The sequence below is a fragment of the Haliotis rufescens genome, unplaced genomic scaffold (assembly GCF_023055435.1).
Source record: "Haliotis rufescens isolate VD_foot unplaced genomic scaffold, xgHalRufe1.0.p SCAF_19, whole genome shotgun sequence".
In the NCBI taxonomy this organism is placed as follows: Eukaryota; Metazoa; Mollusca; class Gastropoda; order Lepetellida; family Haliotidae; genus Haliotis; species Haliotis rufescens.
The window spans coordinates 21,826,643-21,848,426 of record NW_025963879.1 but is presented as its reverse complement, the minus strand read 5'-3'; the positions used below and the strand labels follow the sequence as shown (position 1 = coordinate 21,848,426).

The window sequence follows — 21,784 nt, the reverse complement described above, 5'->3', positions numbered from 1 at the left end:
GAAAGGGGCGAGTGGTGACGAATGAAACTGTTGGTAGTGTTATTGGATTAATGGTGAATTGAAGCGGGGAATTCAATATAATCGGGTTTCCTCGGCATAAATCGGACACGAACAGGTGAATAGTTTGTGAAACTGTTACAAAAGATCTCGTACTGTGATAAACTTGGGTGGGAAAATGATTCAGGTTTATTTTGAAAGAAGGGTGGGTTGAGTTTAACGCCGCTTTCAACAGAATGCCAGTTGGATCGCGACCTGTCATATTAAAGTTATGATGAAATTAGCAGTTTGTGAAGTTATTATGGACTTATTAATTCATTGGAATTGACTTAAATATATGTATATGATTATATAGTAAAATGTTATAAACACACACACACACACACACACACACACACACACACACACACACACACACACACACACATGTATTCCCTCTCTACTGTTAGGGGCGGGGTGACGACCATTTGGTGGCTTCAGTTTAATTTTCTTGGAGGAGGATGGGATGAGTTCCAGAGGAGGATGGGATGAGTTCCAGAATAAGCTGAAAAACAATAAGTTTTGCTTCGATCCCTCATCAGACAAAAAATGCGACTCAATATGAATGCGACACCCTCTCCTCTCAAGCATCAGTGGATTTATATCTAAACAAAATGTCCTCTGTCAGGTTTACAGGAGAATCCTCACCTTAATCCAACCTTACATTAATCCAATCACACACCAAATAGCACCGCTTATTAGCGCTGAGCGCGATGTTTAATAATGCGAGCAAAGTCCACTCGCATTTAATTCCCGCTTGCGTTAATATCAAGATTTACAGTATATAATGCCGCTTTAACAGTACGCCAGTTGTATCACAGCGGGTCTGCTTCATGTGGGAGAAAAGCCCGAAGTGATAAAGGTCTTCGACATTTATACATTGATGAGGTGAGGTGAGGTGAGGTGAGGTGAGGTGAGGTGAGGTGAGGTGAGGTGAAATTGGGTTTAACGTCGCGTCCAAGATTATTGCACTTATATAGTATATATACACAGTATACTGACTCCGAGCCGACCAGTCCTTGTTTTAGCCCCTTAATGCCGAGCGCCAGACAGGGTAACAACAAGTACCATCTTTTAACGTCTTTTGGTATGACGCGGCCGGGGATCGAACCCCGGACCTTCCGCTCTCCGGGCGGACGCTCTTCCACTAGACCACGGAGGCGGTTTTTCATTGATGAAACAAACGAGAACGTAGAAACAAAATCAGGGCGAACTATTCAAACCAACGATTATCGCATCCTGACATGGCGGATGGACGCCACTGTGCCCAGCGAATCAACAGTATGACTGCCAGTAGCATGGTTTTGTTGCTGTATAAAATGTTTCATTAAAAATGTCTCTTACACTTAAAGCATAGTGGCATCTGGATAAACAAACGCGAGCTAATGGGTGAATAGTATGCGAGCCATCGGCAATAAAGCAACAATATCACGGCGGCGTGTCAATTAAAGAAGCTAAATTTGATCAAACCAAATCAGGGGCTTAATTATAGCGCGAACAACCACACACACCACCTGGGAACAGAGGATCTGTGACAGATGTAGGTCAATATGGTTTTACACAAGGCTAGAGGACGCATGCCACTTTTTACATTTACAAGATAACAATACGTCTTTTAACTGGAGGATATGCATTGTGGCATTGATTGCAGTATGAAAAACCAAAGAGTACTCTAGTTTCTATTTTAGCTTTTTGAAATAAAAATACAACAGTATAACATATGGTGAAAAGATTTTCTATATCAATTTACGATATTTTAAAGCAAAACGAGCAAGAAATTAATCCCCGAAAGCATAACATTTACACGAATCGTATTTGTTTTAGTAAATGGTGTACTATTTCATGGATCCAATTCAACTGAAGCCATGAATTAGTGATTTAGCCGGGGGATAAGTCGGTTCTGATCACACGCGGGGTGTGCTGGGGATATTGTGGGCTCTGATGATACACGTGATGTACTGAGGATATCGTCGGCTCTGATGATACACGTGGTGTACTGGGGATATAGTCGGCTCTGATGATACACGTGGTGTACTGGGGATATAGTCGGTTCTGATGATACACGTGGTGTACTAGGGATATAGTCGGCTCTGATGATACACATGATGTACTAGGGATATAGTCGGCTCTGATGATACACGTGGTGTACTGGGGATATTGTCGGCTCTGATGATACACGTGGTGTACTGAGGATATAGTCGGCTCTGATGATACACGTGATGTACTGGGGATATAGTCGGCTCTGATGATACACGTGGTGTACTGGGGATATAGTCGGCTCTGATGATACACGTGGTGTACTGGGGATATAGTCGGCTCTGATGATACACGTGATGTACTGGGGATATCGTCGGCTCTGATGATACACGTGGTGTACTGGGGATATAGTCGGCTCTGATGATACACGTGGTGTACTGAGGATATCGTCGGCTCTGATGATACACGTGGTGTACTGAGGATATCGTCGGCTCTGATGATACACGTGGTGTACTGAGGATATCGTCGGCTCTGATGATACACGTGGTGTACTGAGGATATCGTCGGCTCTGATGATACACGTGGTGTACTGGGGATATAGTCGGCTCTGATGATACACATGATGTACTAGGGATATAGTCGGCTCTGATGATACACGTGATGTACTAGGGATATAGTCGGCTCTGATGATACACGTGGTGTACTGGGGATATAGTCGGCTCTGATGATACACGTGGTGTACTGGGGATATAGTCGCCTCTGATGATACACGTGGTGTACTGGGGATATAGTCGGCTCTGATGATACACGTGGTGTACTGGGGATATAGTCGGCTCTGATGATACACGTGGTGTACTGGGGATATAGTCGGCTCTGATGATACACGTGGTGTACTGGGGATATAGTCGGCTCTGATGATACACGTGATGTACTGGGGATATAGTCGGCTCTGATGATACACGTGGTGTACTGGGGATATAGTCGGTTCTGATGATACACGTGGTGTACTGGGGATATAGTCGGCTCTGATGATACACGTGGTGTACTGAGGATATCGTCGGCTCTGATGATACACGTGGTGTACTGAGGATATAGTCGGTTCTGATGATACACGTGGTGTACTGGGGATATAGTCGGCTCTGATGATACACGTGGTGTACTGGGGATATAGTCGGCTCTGATGATACACGTGATGTACTGGGGATATCGTCGGCTCTGATGATACACGTGGTGTACTGGGGATATAGTCGGCTCTGATGATACACGTGGTGTACTGAGGATATCGTCGGCTCTGATGATACACGTGGTGTACTGAGGATATCGTCGGCTCTGATGATACACGTGGTGTACTGAGGATATCGTCGGCTCTGATGATACACGTGGTGTACTGAGGATATCGTCGGCTCTGATGATACACGTGGTGTACTGGGGATATAGTCGGCTCTGATGATACACATGATGTACTAGGGATATAGTCGGCTCTGATGATACACGTGATGTACTGGGGATATAGTCGGCTCTGATGATACACGTGATGTACTAGGGATATAGTCGGCTCTGATGATACACGTGGTGTACTGGGGATATAGTCGGTTCTGATGATACACGTGGTGTACTGGGGATATAGTCGGCTCTGATGATACACGTGGTGTACTGAGGATATCGTCGGCTCTGATGATACACGTGGTGTACTGAGGATATCGTCGGCTCTGATGATACACGTGGTGTACTGGGGATATAGTCGGCTCTGATGATACACATGATGTACTAGGGATATTGTCGGCTCTGATGATACACGTGATGTACTGGGTATATAGTCGGCTCTGATGATACACATGATGTACTAGGGATATAGTCGGCTCTGATGATACACGTGGTGTACTGGGGATATTGTGGGCTCTGATGATACACGTGATGTACTGAGGATATCGTCGGCTCTGATGATACATGTGGTGTACTGGGGATATTGTCGGCTCTGATGATACACGTGGTGTACTGGGGATATAGTCGGTTCTGATGATACACGTGATGTACTGGGGATATAGTCGGCTCTGATGATACACGTGGTGTACTAGGGATATAGTCGGCTCTGATGATACACGTGGTGTACTGGGGATATAGTCGGTTCTGATGATACACATGATGTACTAGGGATATAGTCGGTTCTGATGATACACATGATGTACTAGGGATATAGTCGGCTCTGATGATACACGTGGTGTACTAGGGATATAGTCGGTTCTGATGATACACATGATGTACTAGGGATATAGTCGGCTCTGATGATACACGTGGTGTACTGGGGATATAGTCGGTTCTGATCACACGCGGGGTGTGCTGGGGATATTGTGGGCTGTGATGATACACGTGGTGTACTGGGGATATAGTCGGCTCTGATGATACACGTGGTGTACTAGGGATATAGTCGGTTCTGATGATACACATGATGTACTAGGGATATAGTCGGCTCTGATGATACACGTGGTGTACTGGGGATATAGTCGGTTCTGATCACACGCGGGGTGTGCTGGGGATATTGTGGGCTGTGATGATACACGTGGTGTACTGGGGATATAGTCGGTTCTGATCACACGCGGGGTGTACTGGGGATATAGTCGGTTCTGATGATACACGTGGTGTACTGGGGATATTGTGGGCTGTGATGATACACGTGGTGTACTGGGGATATAGTCGGTTCTGATGATACACGTGGTGTACTGGGGATATAGTCGGCTCTGATGATACACGTGGTGTACTGGGGATATTGTCGGCTCTGAGGATACACGTGGTGTACTGGGGATATAGTCGGCTCTGATGATACACGTGGTGTACTGGGGATATTGTCGGCTCTGATGATACACGTGGTGTACTGGGGATATAGTCGGTTCTGATGATACACGTGGTGTACTGGGGATATAGTCGGTTCTGATCACACGCGGGGTGTACTGGGGATATAGTCGGTTCTGATGATACACGTGGTGTACTGAGGATATAGTCGGTTCTGATGATACACGTGGTGTACTGGGGATATAGTCGGTTCTGATGATACACGTGGTGTACTGGGGATATAGTCGGTTCTGATCACACGCGGGGTGTACTGGGGATATAGTCGGTTCTGATGATACACGTGGTGTACTGGGGATATAGTCGGTTCTGATGATACACGTGGTGTACTGGGGATATAGTCGGTTCTGATGATACACGTGGTGTACTGGGGATATAGTCGGTTCTGATGATACACGTGGTGTACTGGGGATATAGTCGGTTCTGATGATACACGTGGTGTACTGGGGATATAGTCGGTTCTGATGATACACATGATGTACTAGGGATATAGTCGGCTCTGATGATACACGTGGTGTACTGGGGATATTGTGGGCTCTGAGGATACACGTGATGTACTGGGGATATAGTCGGTTCTGATGATACACATGATGTACTAGGGATATAGTCGGCTCTGATGATACACGTGGTGTACTGGGGATATTGTGGGCTCTGATGATACACGTGATGTACTGGGGATATAGTCGGCTCTGATGATACACGTGGTGTACTGGGGATATTGTCGGTTCTGATGATACACATGATGTACTAGGGATATAGTCGGCTCTGATGATACACGTGGTGTACTGGGGATATTGTCGGTTCTGATGATACACATGATGTACTAGGGATATAGTCGGCTCTGATGATACACGTGGTGTACTGGGGATATTGTGGGCTCTGATGATACACGTGATGTACTGGGGATATAGTCGGCTCTGATGATACACGTGGTGTACTGGGGATATTGTCGGTTCTGATGATACACATGATGTACTAGGGATATAGTCGGCTGTGATGATACACGTGGTGTACTGGGGATATAGTCGGTTCTGATGATACACATGATGTACTAGGGATATAGTCGGCTCTGATGATACACGTGGTGTACTGGGGATATTGTGGGCTCTGATGATACACGTGATGTACTGGGGATATAGTCGGCTCTGATGATACACATGATGTACTAGGGATATAGTCGGCTCTGATGATACACATGATGTACTAGGGATATAGTCGGCTCTGATGATACACGTGGTGTACTGGGGATATAGTCGGCTCTGATGATACACGTGGTGTACTGGGGATATTGTCGGCTCTGATGATACACGTGATGTACTGGGGATATTGTCGGCTCTGATGATACACGTGGTGTACTGGGGATATAGTCGGCTCTGATGATACACGTGGTGTACTGGGGATATAGTCGGTTCTGATGATACACGTGGTGTACTGGGGATATCGTCGGCTCTGATGATACACATGATGTACTGGGGATATAGTCGGTTCTGATGATACACGTAATGTACTGGGGATATAGTCGGTTCTGATGATACACGTGGTGTACTGGGGATATAGTCGGCTCTGAGGATACACATGATGTACTTGGGATATAGTCGGTTCTGATGATACACGTAATGTACTGGGGATATAGTCGGTTCTGATGATACACGTGGTGTACTGGGGATATAGTCGGCTCTGATGATACACGTAATGTACTGGGGATATAGTCGGCTCTCATGATACACGTGGTGTACTGGGGATATTGTCGGCTCTCATGATACACGTGGTGTACTGGGGATATTGTCGGTTCTGATGACACACGTGGTGTACTGGGGATATAGTCGGTTCTGATGACACACGTGGTGTACTGGGGATATAGTCGGTTCTGATGATACACGTGGTGTACTGGGGATATAGTCGGCTCTGATGATACACGTGATGTACTGGGGATATAGTCGGTTCTGATGATACACGTGGTGTACTGGGGATATAGTCGGCTCTGATGATACACGTGGTGTACTGGGGATATAGTCGGCTCTGATGATACACGTGGTGTACTGGGGATATAGTCGGCTCTGATGATACACGTGATGTATTGGGGACGTTTTCGACTCTGATGATACACGTGGTGTACTGAGGATATAGTCGGCTCTGATGATACACGTGGTGTACTGGGGATATAGTCGGTTCTGATGATACACGTGGTGTACTGGGGATATTGTCGGCTGTGATGATACACGTGGTGTACTGGGGACATAGTGACTGATGAAACTGGGGACTGGGGACTGATGATACATCTGACCTCGTCGTCTAAATTATTCGCTATGTAGACTTGCGTCCCCTAAACGTGCCAGAAACCGGTGGTCATTTGTTCAAATCCCTAATAATATTTCCAGGTTTGTCATGACCAGCATCATACTAGCGTGGGCTTGTGTCAGCTTGTGCTCGTGTGTGTCACCAACAACGTAAACCTGCACCAACTCAGCCTCACACCTCGTCAGGCTGACACGCCAAGAAATACGGTTGAAAGCAGCCTTAAACCCAACTCACTTCAAATAACAATGGGGGCGGTCGGGTAGCCTAGTGGTTAAAGCGTTTGCTCGTCACGCCGAAGACCCGGGTTCGATTTCCGATATTTCTGGTGTCCCCCGCCGTGATATTGCTGGAATATTGCTAAAAGCGGCGTAAAACCATACTCACTCACTCACTCAAATAACAGTGATGAATGAAAAGTTCTCGTTACAGGTGAAACTTTATGAACTAATACAGATCCAAGTGACACGGTTATACAACGGATATCATTCGCACTAAGTAGTTCCCTACCAATAACATACAATCCTGGTTAACTGACAGTTCTTCTCTGCTTTTTCATCACGCGACCGAGACACATTATTCCCGTCTCCAATTCACCTAATGCAAATCGCTCCAGTTCCATGTAGTGTAAAATGAGGTGTTGCCATCGACGGAGGATAGCCATGCCCTGGTAGAATGAGATCGCTTACAACTGGTCCATTTTACAACAGAAGTGAGCTGATTGCTTTAACACACAGTAGCGGGGACGCCATACCTATCTATATGAACTAACTAGCTATAGAAAATGACAATACCGTCCTCCCGCGAGCGTCAGTAACGACAACAGGCGACATCGTCGCAGTGTCTCGTCAAATCACCGTTACACAACCGTGGGTCTGTACCTTGACGATAGAGGTATTAAGTGGCGTCTCCGTGAGATATATTCTATACCTTAACTCAATTATTTAGCGAGTTGCCCGATAAAGCGACAATTAAGTATCTGAAGCTGCCACACCAAATTACATCGTATCAAACTGGCCTAACTAAGTCTTAATGGGATCTTCAGGCTCTCGCTAATCGGCGACACGGTATCATTTGCTTATCACTTCCGTGGTCTTCTGGCCTTTATTACTTATTTTGACCACCACAGATGACAGAATTGCCGTCTTCGTGACGGCTAAAGATTGCACAATTAATGTCGGTTCTAAAGGCGGACATGTTATATACCCCAGATGTTTTGTTTGATCACTCCTACGTAAATAGTTGAGTTCTTCAGCTCCGATATGTCTCGCGAGAAGTGATTATGTCCTCCAGTAGAACACGGTACATCAGGACTTTGTCAATGTCCAAGTTTAACGCCCATCATCCGATGCATAAATGTTGTTTTGTTTTTAAAAAAAAATAAAAAAATCTTTTCACGTAAAGGCTGTTAAAATAATTCGTATCAGGGTTTACTCAAAAAGCAGAATCGGTGTCTGGCCATGGAGAATGTTCTGACAATGTGTTGTTGGTCAAACAAATTTTTTGGCTCTTTTGTTATGAGAGAGTAAAACATAGTTTTTCTCAAACGGAAATCCCAGCCCGGAATCCACCATCATCCACCTTCTCATATTAAATGGTTGGTCCCCAATTGAAAATTGATTTTGACGATATTTACAAAAACGAAATAACAGTTAATAGAATCTAATAAATCCTATAAAATTGAAATTCCAAATTTTGACAATGTAAAAGTGGATTCATATTTATCTGAAATCAATATGATACTCAAAGATGATAAAATCTATATAAAAAATAAATTTATGAAGGAACGGTAAGGGGCAAGAGCGGTGAAGGATAAACAGGAGTTTCTGCAACGTTGTTGGAAGGGTTGGAAGACGTCACAAACGTCGGTCCATTTCATCCCAGACATGTTCGATTGGTGACAGATCAGGGGATCTAGCAGAACAGGGTACACACAGAGAATCTCACCCGAGTGTCATTTGATATCAAATATATCAACACGTGTTGACAAAAGTGGAAAAATTCCGAGGCTTGCCGAGGATTTTTGCCACTTTTATCAACGAGTGTTGATATATTTGATATCAAAAGACACGAGGGTGAGATTTTATTTATCATCCAACATCATTCTTCCAACTTTTTCAATTTGTAGACTGTAATTAGCAGTGTCTTCAGTGTAAAAAGTACTGCTAACAGCTTCAGTAGCAGAGCCATTAGTGATGTCATTTGATTGTGACGTCATGGTAACAGTGACGTCACAATGGTCTGCAAAGCATTGTGATGTATTTTCATTGATCTAATCCAAGCGATATCTCCTGTGGGAGCCAGTTTTGGATGATAAATAAACATTGTTCTGGGTTAGATGTTACTGCACAACACTTGCAACACGTGGTCTGTTGTGAAAAATGTTAAAACGTTAAAACGGCCCTTTGCAAACTCTAACCCCGCTTTCTTGCAGAAGTCAAATCACAATCAATCACAATCCTTCCAGCCTCCTGTAGCCGTTATTCCACCCAAGATCATAACGTCACCACCTCCACAGCAATCGCCTTCAAGAAGACATGGCGTGACGTAGCGTTCGACTTGACGTCTGTAGACACGACGTCGTGTCCTGCCAACGGATTGGTGAAGAAGAAAACGTGGCTCGACTCCGAAGAGAATCCTTTTCCACTGACGCAAGTGTTGTCTGCACCGCTGGAGACGTTGACGTTGATGTTGCCGGTCGGGCTAGCTCGGCGCCTCTCACGGATGCTGAGATGCGAAGACGTCGTCAACCTGTCCTCCCAGATATGCATCTGTTTCCAGAGATGGTACTGGCAGTGAGAGTTTCCGTCTGGAACCCTCGTCGAAGATGCGTGCTTCGATTCCATGTGTCTTGGTGAGTGGTTGTCACGGGTGGGCGACCACTGCGGGGCGGTCTCTGACGTCGTTGATAACGTCGCCATACGTGCCAAATGGTGTGGACGTTAAATTGACGGGCGACGTCACGCTGCGAGGAACCGGATTTAAGCATTCATAAGGCTCGTCATTTTCACTGGCACAATGAAATCTCATCTAAGCAATCAAAAGTGGTTGTTTTCTGAACTCTCCACTTCCGAACGTGGTTTGGTGTGGAATTGATATGGGCCTGGCTTTCTTGCCTTATTCAGAGAGACCATTTGAAGCAATTTCTCCCGAACATTCATTATCTCTCGCAAAAAAATATGTATTATCACCGACAATTGGTTGGTTGCGTTTGTTCGAGATTGTTCATAAAGATTGTCCTTGGTACAAATCCAGAAATTCAAATAAAGGTTTTAAGTGAAAGAATTCCACGTCACCATACTTTTACCTGGGTGTAAAATTTTAAAATGATAAATTATGGCGCAATTCTGTTATGGTAATTTCGTTCCGGCTGAGTGAATATTTTTATATGTGATCCACTGTTATGGTCCCATTTCAGATATATAATTTGATGTGGGTAGTCTCAAAAGCAGCGCGTGAATTAATGTAAAAGATGCAATGACGATACAAATAATTGAACGAAAATCATGGGAAAACGAAATAAGCGATGGATTTATTTCGTGTTTGCATTAGTTGCCCAATACATACACATGCATATGTGTAGGGCTACCCCGTACACATGCGAGCGAATATGTGTGTTTAACGCGCTATAATTTGGGACACTACGTCAGCTATGATGTGGCGTTCCTGCCGTGAAAGAATGCGAACGGGGATCGCACCACCGACCTTCCGCTCTGCGGGCGGACGCTCCATCACAAGACCTCAGAGGTGTAATAATAATAGTAATAATAATAATAAAAATGATGATGATGATGATAATAATAATACTAATAACAATAACAATAATAATAATAATAATAATGACTGGGGTTTGTACCAACGACTAGTGTATCTCAGCAGCTAAGTAAAGGACACTGTTGTTTTTATGACATACATATCTGCAAGGACTTGACTTTTCTCGTAAGCTAATGGATCGGGTGGTCAGGCTCGGTGACTTTGATCGCATGTCATCGTACCTCCAGGCGTATATCGTTGCTCTGCATATCAATCACTAGTTTGTCTGGTCCAGACTCGATTATTTACAATTGGCCTTTACATAGCTGGAATATTTTGGAATGCAACGTTAAACAACAACAACAACAACAACAAACAACAACAACAACAACAAAAAATATTGATCTTTAGGCAACCTTACCTTGACCTCTTTGTACTGGTAGGTGAACCAGACGAGGAATGCGATAAAACACATGATGAGGCCAGATACTGCCAGCTCTATTGACCTCTGAATCCAGTTCAAGGTCAAAACGCACGGACTTGAATCAATGCATGTGTCACAGCCAGGGGCGCATTTTAAACACTTGAACGAGTCGTAAGTGTTGGGCTTGCTCTGTAAATATAGAAACAATTGTATCTAATTTCCATGCTTTCAGATTCACGTCACGTGCGACACAAGTGTCTCTCGGGGTATAAAGCAAAGGCCAAGGATCAAAATTGGGTCCAATCGGGGAATCGAATGTACGACCAACAGGAAAGGGACGCCACTCTGAATAGCATGTTGCGGCACCAATGATCACTTGACAACTCGTGACCAACCACGCTCAGTGGGAGACATTTACCTTGTTTCTATGAAAAACAGGCTCGGGTGCAACAACTTGCTTTGGTTCGATCAATGGTACACGTATCTGACATGTCGATGTCCAAGGGTGTTGTTTGTTTGTTTGTTTGTTGTTTAACGCCGCACTCAGTAATATTCCAGCTACAAGACGGCGGTCTGTAAATAATCGAGTCTGGACCAGACAATCCAGTGATTGGCATCATACCATCGATAAACGCAGATGACATGCATCAACCAAGTCAGCGAGCCTGACCACCCGATAGCGTTAGTCGCCTCTTACGACAAGCATAGTCGCCTTTTACATAGTCGCTCGAACGATCTGGTCCAGGCTCGAATATTCACTGACCGCCGTCATATAGCTTGAATATTGCTGAGTGCGGCGTTAAACAACAAAGAAACAAACAAACAAAAGTTGCCGTCTTGCATCATGAACATCGGTCTACGCAATTAGGATACGATGACATGCATCAACCAAGTCAGGAAGCCTGACCACCCGATCCCGTTAGTCGCCTCTTACGACAAGTATAGTGTGCCGAAGACCTATTCTAACCCGGATCTTTACGGGTACTGACACATGTAATACAAATTGACTTACTTTTCGTTTTCTTGCAAACTGTTCCTCTACTTCTTGTCCTTTGTAGAACTTGTCTTCAACCGATATATCGGGGAAATAATAACCATCTTTACAGAAGCACGAGTAGGAGCCACGACGGAAGCCACGCCCAGGAAGAGGTTCACACTGAAACACAAGCATTCGGTGTTACCAAGGAATCGGCAGAAAATCTGCAACTTGAGATGCTGATACATACTGAAAGTGTATATGTTTCTTTGATAGGCATTTAGAAGTTGGAGTACTAAGTTAGGAAAAGAATTTATGGATGAACAACTTCTTTATTACAATTAAGAGCAAGGCATTAAGAAGTTTTCCTTACTTTTCCTTACTTGGTACTAAAATGCCTACGTTCTTAATTGTAATAAAGAAGTTGTTCATCCATAAATTCTTTTCCTTACTTAGTACTCCAACTTCTAAATGCCTCGCTCTTAATTGTAATAAAGAAGTTGTTCATCCATAAATTCTTTTCCTTACTTAGTGTATATGTTATTTGATAATAATTTCAACAATTTGTTCACGAGGGACAGATAATCTGTCAATCAGAGTCGGTTATTAAAATAAGTGAGCACGTTTGGTTTTAGATCCGCTTTTAATGTTTGGTTCAACATCCGCAATTTTGTCTGACGGTTTTTAACCTGTGTGACTTTTATCAAAGTGATAGATGTTTTAAACGTATATAGACAATGTCACCCAGGACCATCTTTATCTCCGGGGGGCACGGGTGGCCCAGTCGTCTAAGGCCCCGCGATTCGCTGTGGTTGTTTTCAAACTACCCACACCTGCTGGTGACTAGTTCGTTACTTTTGTTTGGGGCTGGCGATGGTCCCCACCCACACCACCTAATGTACGGATCGCCTATTACCCAGATCATCTTCTACCGCTTGAGTGAATCAAAGCCCACATTTTGTGAAACTGATAAAGAACGAGCAATCCAGGACCGAGATGAAACGTGCCAAGCAGTGTGGTCCCCCTAGACAACCACCTAGAAAACGTAGCTATGCTGCAGTCGACCAGGGATGCTGAGGGCCAAGGACGGACTCATCGATGGCCGCTTATCTATCTTGGACTATACCGACCCAGTCACTCATCTTCTTGGCGTGTGGGATAGCTGAACTATAACTAGATGTATTATCAGTGTAAGATTGATAGTGTTCTATTTATAACAGTGTATGAAAGGGCTATTTGTAACAGTGTATGATTGTTTGTTTGTTGTTTAACGCAGCACTCTGCAATATTCTAGCTATATGACTATCTGTAAATAATCAAGTCTGGACCGGGCAATCCAGTGATTGACATCTTGAGCATCGATCCACGCAATCGGGATACGATGACATGCATCAACCAAGTCAACAAGCCTGACCACCCGATCCCGTTAGTCGCCTCTTACGAAAAGCATAGTCACCTCTTACGGCAAGTATGGGTTGCTGAAGACCTATTCTACACCGGATCTGCACGGGCCCCAAGGGTGTTAATACGTGTTCTGAGGCAATGGTGGGCGAGTCGTATTATTTACTACGATTGCTGGTTCGATTCCTACATTTGCTCTGATAATGTCTCTAAGTTTGTCAACACCATACCCGGGCTATATACACGAAAGATACCCGTAAACCTACGAAACTGAAAATTGTTAGTCGCCACTTACGACAAGTATAGTCGCCTTTTACGACAAGCATGGGTTGCTGAAGTCCTAGTCTACCCCGGATCTTCACGGGATGTAACAGTGTATGAAAGGACACATTGTTCATACAAATATATAAAATGAAAGCCACTCTCGATTTATTAGTTTGTGATTTTGGTAACTACTTCAAGAGTGGGATTTTCAATACCCATATGACCTTATTACCTGTATCCAGTCAAGCATAGTAAACCCACATCACCTAATTACTTTACCTATCTCTTACCAAAGAATTAGGAGAAGTGGGTGGACACCCTGGCGATAGGTTAACTGATGCGCTATAGACGATCGGGCCACCACATACATCCGTGCGTGCGACGGATCTGTAGAGTTGCGTCCCTTAGGTGTACGAGGAACCTATGACCATGGGTTGGAATGCCAGATTCGCCCTGATTATGTTTCTGGGTTTGCAGCATACCCATGCTGGTGGGTTTTATCAAAATGGTTAACGTCTAAGACCTGGATCACTTCGGGCTTTCCTCTCAATTCAAGGCCACACTCTGGGAAATAGTGAGTGAGTGAGTGAGTATGGTTTTACGCCGCTTTTAGCAATATTCCAGCAATATCACGGCAGGGGACACCAGAAATGGGCTTCACGCGTTGTACCCATGTCGGGAATCGAACCCGGGTCTTCGGCGTGACGAGTGAACGCTTTAACCACTAGGCTACCCGACCGCCCCCTCTGGGATAATAAGTGAAATATCGTTCAAAGTGGCGTTCCAACCCACTCACTAATAATGGACCTCTATAACCCATGAACAATGACTGAAGTTGTGACAAACTGACATCCCCTTTCCACAACATACCCTTGATGTCATACTGTCGGGTGTATACTGATAGTGGTCGAATTGTTATACTGGTTTGGTTTTATATGGACTCTTACACATGGTACATCACACCATATCACGTCCTACCCCGAGGGACCACAGCGAACGTATCTATCAGTCATAATTTTCGCCCACTGATCTAAAATGTCTTCATCAGTTTGGCGAGCGAACCGTTTCACTGACATCTTGAGAGCTCACACGCGACGTAAACAATCTAGAGTTATCGCCCTTGGATTACAATCGGATAGGCTCGGGTAGGTTCGCTAAACTGCATCTGATCGGTGTTCTGAATCGAGATAACATAATCATTATAACACCATTCGCAAGGGTTTGATGGCATTTCCCAGCGTGAAATTTGCACCTTTTCCGTCAGCTGTGACATGGTTACAATTGCCATCAGTAACAATCAGAAACGAGTATCTTAATGCAAGGTAAGACTATAGCTGATATCCGTCGGACATGACCGTCCTTAAAATACCAGTATAAGCCTTACCCACTTTCTCTTCAAAGTTGAACCAGCATTAAAGTCAGTTTCGTGACGTCTCATGGAACCCATTACCATATATTGTCATCAAACCAAATTCAGACACTTTAAGGGATTTTCCTTTATTATTCTCTAACCCATTAAGAGTAAATAGTTTAGGCACCAATGACAATGATCAAATGCTTTAATGACCAACTCCCTGTAGACAACGCTCTCACTGATTAGTACTGAACTCGGCAACGTTAGTTCAGATAAGCAGACACTTCCCCTGACTTGGCTATGTGTTGACCATACGGCCCCCTGTCACGAACGCCTCCCGTCTCGTCACGTCACTTGACCAGACCTCTCGTCACGTCACTAGACAAGGTCTTGGGTGGATTTAACAGGGGGACATAACTCAATTTCTTTGACAAGCCAGCGCCATATTTATAAAATAACCCCCTGAAGCGAGCTTTAACATTACCAGAATATCTCGTTTACTTACATTGTATTTCACATGGGAATGTTTCATGTGGACCGTTCATTGTCCGTGTACCCAGCATAATAGCATTGAAGTAATCGAATAACGTGAAGATCAACGGTATACAGGGGAGATAACCGCATTGGTTCTTCCTTTGTGCGGTGCATCATGGGACGTTTCCGAATCACCACGAAAGCATAATTCAATTTTTTGATGTTGTCGACTGTGTACATTTGCATAGTTAAAGTACTTATGTGTTGATTCGAGAGTATAAGATGAATTTAGATCTCGACAACGTCATTTCTTTCGTTGACGGCAGTAAGAAAACGATTTCGTTGAATAGTACGTCAGTGATTGTTGGACCAAAAGCAGAAAAAAACAATATTGTTATACATTTTAATATGAATTGCAGTGCGTGATTGATCTGATGAAATACAAATATAATCCAATATTAAACACAGCCCAGACAAATATTAAGCAGCTCAGACAGATATGAATAAGGCGTGTACGCTCTATGGAACATAATTCACTTGTAAACATCACAGATGTTTGGTAGTATACAGTAATATGTATCTAGTCAGACGTGGATGTCTGATTCTTTTTGTCGAGTGCTGATCAACAAGATGAGCTTCACACTAACGAGAACTACATCTGGACCTAACGCGAAAATGTCGACAGAAACTGCCGGGAAAAAGAAAGTACACTACCATCTTTGATGATGGCTAAAAAAAGAAATAAACAGGAAATAGTTATTCGACGGTGATGTATTTGACTGTTTTCATTCTTGTAACGTTTAATGATGTTTTTTTCATTTTTTGGGTCAAATCCAAGTATATACGTTCCGACTGCTGAGTTTTGAAACCTTCTGAAATACAGATGGTAATGTTGGCAGCCATCGTTACAGGCCTTGCTTTTTTGTACATTTTTTACATGAGAAATGTTTTTTGTTTGTTTGTTGTTTAACGGCGCACTGTGCAATATTCCAGCTATATGACGCCGGTCTGTAAATAATCGAGTCTGGACCAGACAATCCAGTGATTTATATCATGAACATGGCTCCACGCAACTGGGATACGATGACCTGCATCAACCAAGTCAGCGAGCCTGACCATCTGATCCCGTTACTCGCCTCTTACAGCACACTGGTCGGGGATGCAAGACTATGATTGAAGCAGAGGAATTGGGGAAAAATCCGAAAACTGCAATGCAAACGCACATTTTCTATTAACAAAACCATAGTTAACTTTCTCAGCATATATAGATCTACATAAAACTTTCTTTGGTTATTGTTATTTATTTATATATTTTAATAAATACTGTAAAATTCACTTTTTCTCTTCGCAATTTGTTAACGAGTTGTAAAAGTTAAACTCAATAACCTATTCTGAGTAATCAAAGAATAATAATCTATCAATACAAAACTCTGATATCTGATACCATGCACGAGTTGACTGCCTACTGATATATATTGTACGAGCGCTTCCAGCTAACGCTGATTTTACTCTGCGTGCACAGAGAGTTGAGGATAATTTGTTCCCCTTTCCAAAAGCTCTGTAGCTTTAATTATTTATTGTAGATGCTTTGGAGTCACGGGTGGCCCACGCCTCCATGGCGTAACAACTCGCTGTGCGAAGATACTTCATTTAGACGTGCCATGGTCCAGTGATCGGGTTCGAACCCCAGCTTCACCTTTTTATTATTAGTGGTTTGTCAACACCACATAGGGGCGGTCGGGTAGCATAGTGGTTAAAGCGTTCGCTCGTCACGCCGAAAACCCGGGTTCGATTCCCGACATGGGTACAATGTGTGAAGCCCATTTCTGGTGTCTCGCCGTGATATTGCTGGAATATTGCTAAAAGCGGCGTAAAATCATACCCACTCACTCACTCACTCACTCAACACCACATACATTTTTGTAGGATTCACCAAAGTGAAAAATTTTGATTACAAGCCGTGATATAAGATTTTTTGTTTTGTTTTAGGGGATATTTCAAACAAGATGAGGTGAGGTGAAATGGGGTTTAACATCGCGTAGAAAATTTTGTACTTTTATCGCGACGTATACCAGTCAGGACATATATCGATTTTAAAGTACTAGCCCACTGAGGTATCATGTTTAACATAAATACCCCACTCAGACACAGTATACTAACTCCGAGCCGACCAGACCTTGTTTTAGCCCCTTGATGCCGAGCGCCAGATAGGGTAACAACAAGTACCACCTTTTAACGTCTTTTGGTATGACGCGGCCGGGGATCAAACCCAGGACCTTCCGCTCTCCTGGCGGAAGCTCTACCGCTAGACCACGGAGACGGTCTTATAATTTTAAGACATACAATTTTCTCTTAAAGGAACCACATCCGTCGGAGAATCACATCGTGATATTTTTCGGCATGTTCAGTGTACAATATATATTGAAAAACCTGAACATAATTTGTTTTCAAGTTTTTAGAAACAGCTTATTTTTTTCAAAACAGTTGCACGTCCCAACCCGAACGTCAAATGGTTGACCCCCAATCACACCGGACATGTAGAAAATCATGGTCAAAATGTACCGATTCAAAATTGTGGATTAATCTATATGAGACCAATTCAGTTTAAGTGACACTCATTTGAGAAACCAACTCGACTGGAAGGCTGTGGCTAAAAATAAACATGAGAATTTACCGCCACGAACCTACGCAACGCTTGAACACATTTCATTAGGGTGAGTTTATAAAGCACGAGAAACATCGCCTCTGTTGGGAGCAGTACACATAGGGTGGACTTGACATTGTATCCGTGCGTGTCTCATTAAACACGGTCCCAAGTGTGCTGCCGTTTTATGCCTCGTCCCAAAGGACATCAGAATATTGTCTGGGTACGTGGTCCCGTGCTTCCGCAAGTTGATACAGATCCGTTTAGCTCAGCGCCACTTTAACAGCTACCGCTTTTTAATCCGAAAGTGCATGTCATTCCGAACAAGTGTTAACGTTTAAGCGATTTTAGGATGTCATTTGTATGATAGAAATGAAATCCGTGTTTTGCTCATCTCACAGATAGCTACCGTACAGGTTGTGATTATTACAAATATTAACAATCCTTTCAGGGCCCTACTTTCAAATATGACGTATTTGTGTAATTAAATGGCATTTTCTAAATGTAGAAAATGTTTCTTCAGCGACAAAAATGTTCACACTAATATTTGCACTAATGGAGACCCGACTGAGAGAGAATCGTTTCACTGGGTTTTTGAGCTTTGCAATTCCACGAAGATTATTGGAAAAAAGACGCGACCTGTCACAGAATGATTGACAGCTCGAAAGGTGCAATAGAATAGATCTATTTCACCCTACCCTTGCATTTCAGTAGAGACACATTATACAATGTAGAAAAATGAAGCGGGAACATTTCTAATTTCCTTAAAATCAAATCTTTTAAGCTTCGAATGGCCGCAGCGCAATCACCCTAAGCGGCGTAAACCATGGGGAGTGCCGCTTTCGGTGTATGTTCGATGGTAGTTAGGCTGACACACAAATAAATGAAAGACTCCACATCTTTATAGCGACTGGGCTGGAACGAATTTTCAGTTTAAAAAAAACCCACATAAGCTTTCCTATTTCCCAGCTTTCCTAAAACTTCCGTTTACCGGCCTTTTATACAAACATCCACGGCTTAGGGCATCTTCGGCAAACATAATACTTCACCCGGATAAAGCAAAAACTGTAGACTTTTAATTACTCTATGATTCAGCGCTATTTTACCAAACTTAAATTCACCACTTAATGCCGCATTTGCTACTGGAATCAATATAATGGTATCTGAAGTGACACACACAAGAACGGCCATGGTCGCTGTTTGAAAGCGGGAATCTATGAGCCCTTGCTATTACGACGAAGGACCTGAGTCATTCCAGAACCGTTAAAGACATTTGTAATTCTCGAATGGAAACGGGCAGGGCCATTTCCCTCTGTGTGGAACCCATGCTACCATTGAAGTTGTAGCCTTAAACTTTCACTTTAATATCCCCTTCGTCTTTTGTGAATAAAATCGGACGCGGTTTAATGAGGGGCCAATTCCAAGAACCAGCGTTCCGTCATAACGGAACATGTTAGTTCGATATTGGAGAATGTTTATGTAAACCGTGGACCGAAGAGCGAGCGTAAACTCCACGACATTACGTTTTTACATTGATGCCGCTGTTGCGAGGTTAACGCGAAATGTGCCTCGAAAGTCAATGGCATTGAAAAGGTTTATACGTGTATGCATTTGTATGAGGAATTATTAGACTTTAACGTTTGCTATTTGCACAAATTGAAGTTTCGTGACCTTATGGCAAATTGTCAAACTCAGCCTTAAACTTGACGCTGGGGAAATGGGATTAGTCTTCACACAAGTCTTAGTTTTCATTTCAAGGGTCACAGGGGGCATGGGTGGCCCAGTCGTCTAAGGCGTAGCGATTCGCTGTGCAGAGTTTCGTCCCTTGGGCACGGCAGAAACGTATGATTGTGGGTTCGAATCCCGGTTTGCCTCAATTATGGTTCTAGGTTTGTCAGCACCATACCCGTGCTCGTGGGTTTCACCGAAGTGGTAAACGTCTGAGACCTGTATCACTTCGGTCTTTCCTCCCACATTAAGCTGACATGCCGTGATATAACTGGAATACTCTTAAAAGCGACGTAAAACGCAACTCACACCCACTCACCAAGATGGCACACGTCTAAATAAGAGCGACTAAACCCTTTCTGCATCACTTCGGGCTTTTCTCCCACATTAAGCTGACACGCCGCGATATAACTGGAATAATGTTAAAAGCGGCGTTAAACCCAACTCACTCACTCTCTCACGCAAGGGTCACATGATCAGAAGATTAGACATATTTAAGGGTCGCGAGGTGTCAAAGTTCAAAAGTTTTAATCGAAGAATTGCATTATGATGTTTGCATTTAAAATCTAATTAATCTATTTCGTCGGATATTCGTGACAGGTTATTCTCGGCGTTGACGTTATATATACGCTTCATGTCAAGATCATTTAAAGCGACTTTCCAAAGATAGATGCTCTGGTTTTAATCTCCAGTCCAACGACGACATTGTGGTAAAGGACGTGTATAGTTAATCTTTGTCATCGCGCTACACAGGAAACTATGTTTCAAAAGGTTTCAAACATTCAGAATAATAGGTATGTCGTGGATGTGAACGTACGTAATGTTCTTAGTGCAACTTAGAATTAACGTAGACCAGGACTACCATTAACATGCGCATGCGCTAGTTCACATACACAATTGATGTGTTTGTGTGTGTGTGTGTGTGTGTGTGTGTGTGTGTAGGGGGTAGGGATGGGGGGGGGGGGGGGGGGGGGGGGCATTAACCTAGGTATGTGTGTACATGTATATATGTGTGTGCGTGCGTACGTACGTGCGTGTCTTTGAGGTACGCCATGTATGTCATTGGGGTGGGAGTTGAGCAGTGTGCAATTGGGGTTTAGCGTCGCGTTCAAAATTATTGCATTCACATAGCTTGCACTAGCCAAGCCCAGTGCCGGTTTTATAGTGCTAGCCCACTGATATACCAGGCCGCAGTTTAACATTGATACCCTAAATACTGACCTAAATACATTCATGTTTGTTTTAAAGCAACTTAGCATTATCACTTCCGTTAATGTTCCCCAAAAAAGCTTCACCCATCATGTGTGTAATAGTTGACAATAAACATAAAAATGCCCACAATTATTTTTCCTTTTAAACTTTTTGGATGTCCCACGACCTTTCGTCAAATCTCCACATGAAATAGGGCAAATATAATTGCTATTATCCTAACAACAAATCTAAGTACAGTCGATCTCAAAGCAAACCATCACATCAAACAAATGTACCCTGTCTACAAGACTTAATCGTTGCGCCACTCAAACCAACGATCTCCAAAAAACGTTATTTGGAACTGCTGTTTAAACAAGCAGCCCAACGAGGAGGACTATGCGTCAGAGCGAGGGGAGGCAGATA

At 43.5% G+C, this 21,784-nt stretch overlaps 1 protein-coding gene across 2 annotated transcripts in view; it reads right to left on the bottom strand.

The window, feature by feature from the left end:
• LOC124135293 (probable G-protein coupled receptor CG31760) overlaps positions 1 to 21,784 on the bottom strand; it is a 288,076-nt gene that overhangs the window by 77,309 nt on the left and 188,983 nt on the right. For both annotated transcript variants that reach the window (XM_046500559.2, XM_046500560.2), the window contains exons 5-6: positions 12,342 to 12,485; positions 11,327 to 11,518 (exon numbers count right to left, since the gene is read on the bottom strand). In XM_046500559.2, the coding sequence (XP_046356515.1) occupies positions 11,327 to 11,518; positions 12,342 to 12,485 (336 nt within the window). The remainder of the gene's footprint in view (positions 1 to 11,326; positions 11,519 to 12,341; positions 12,486 to 21,784) is intronic.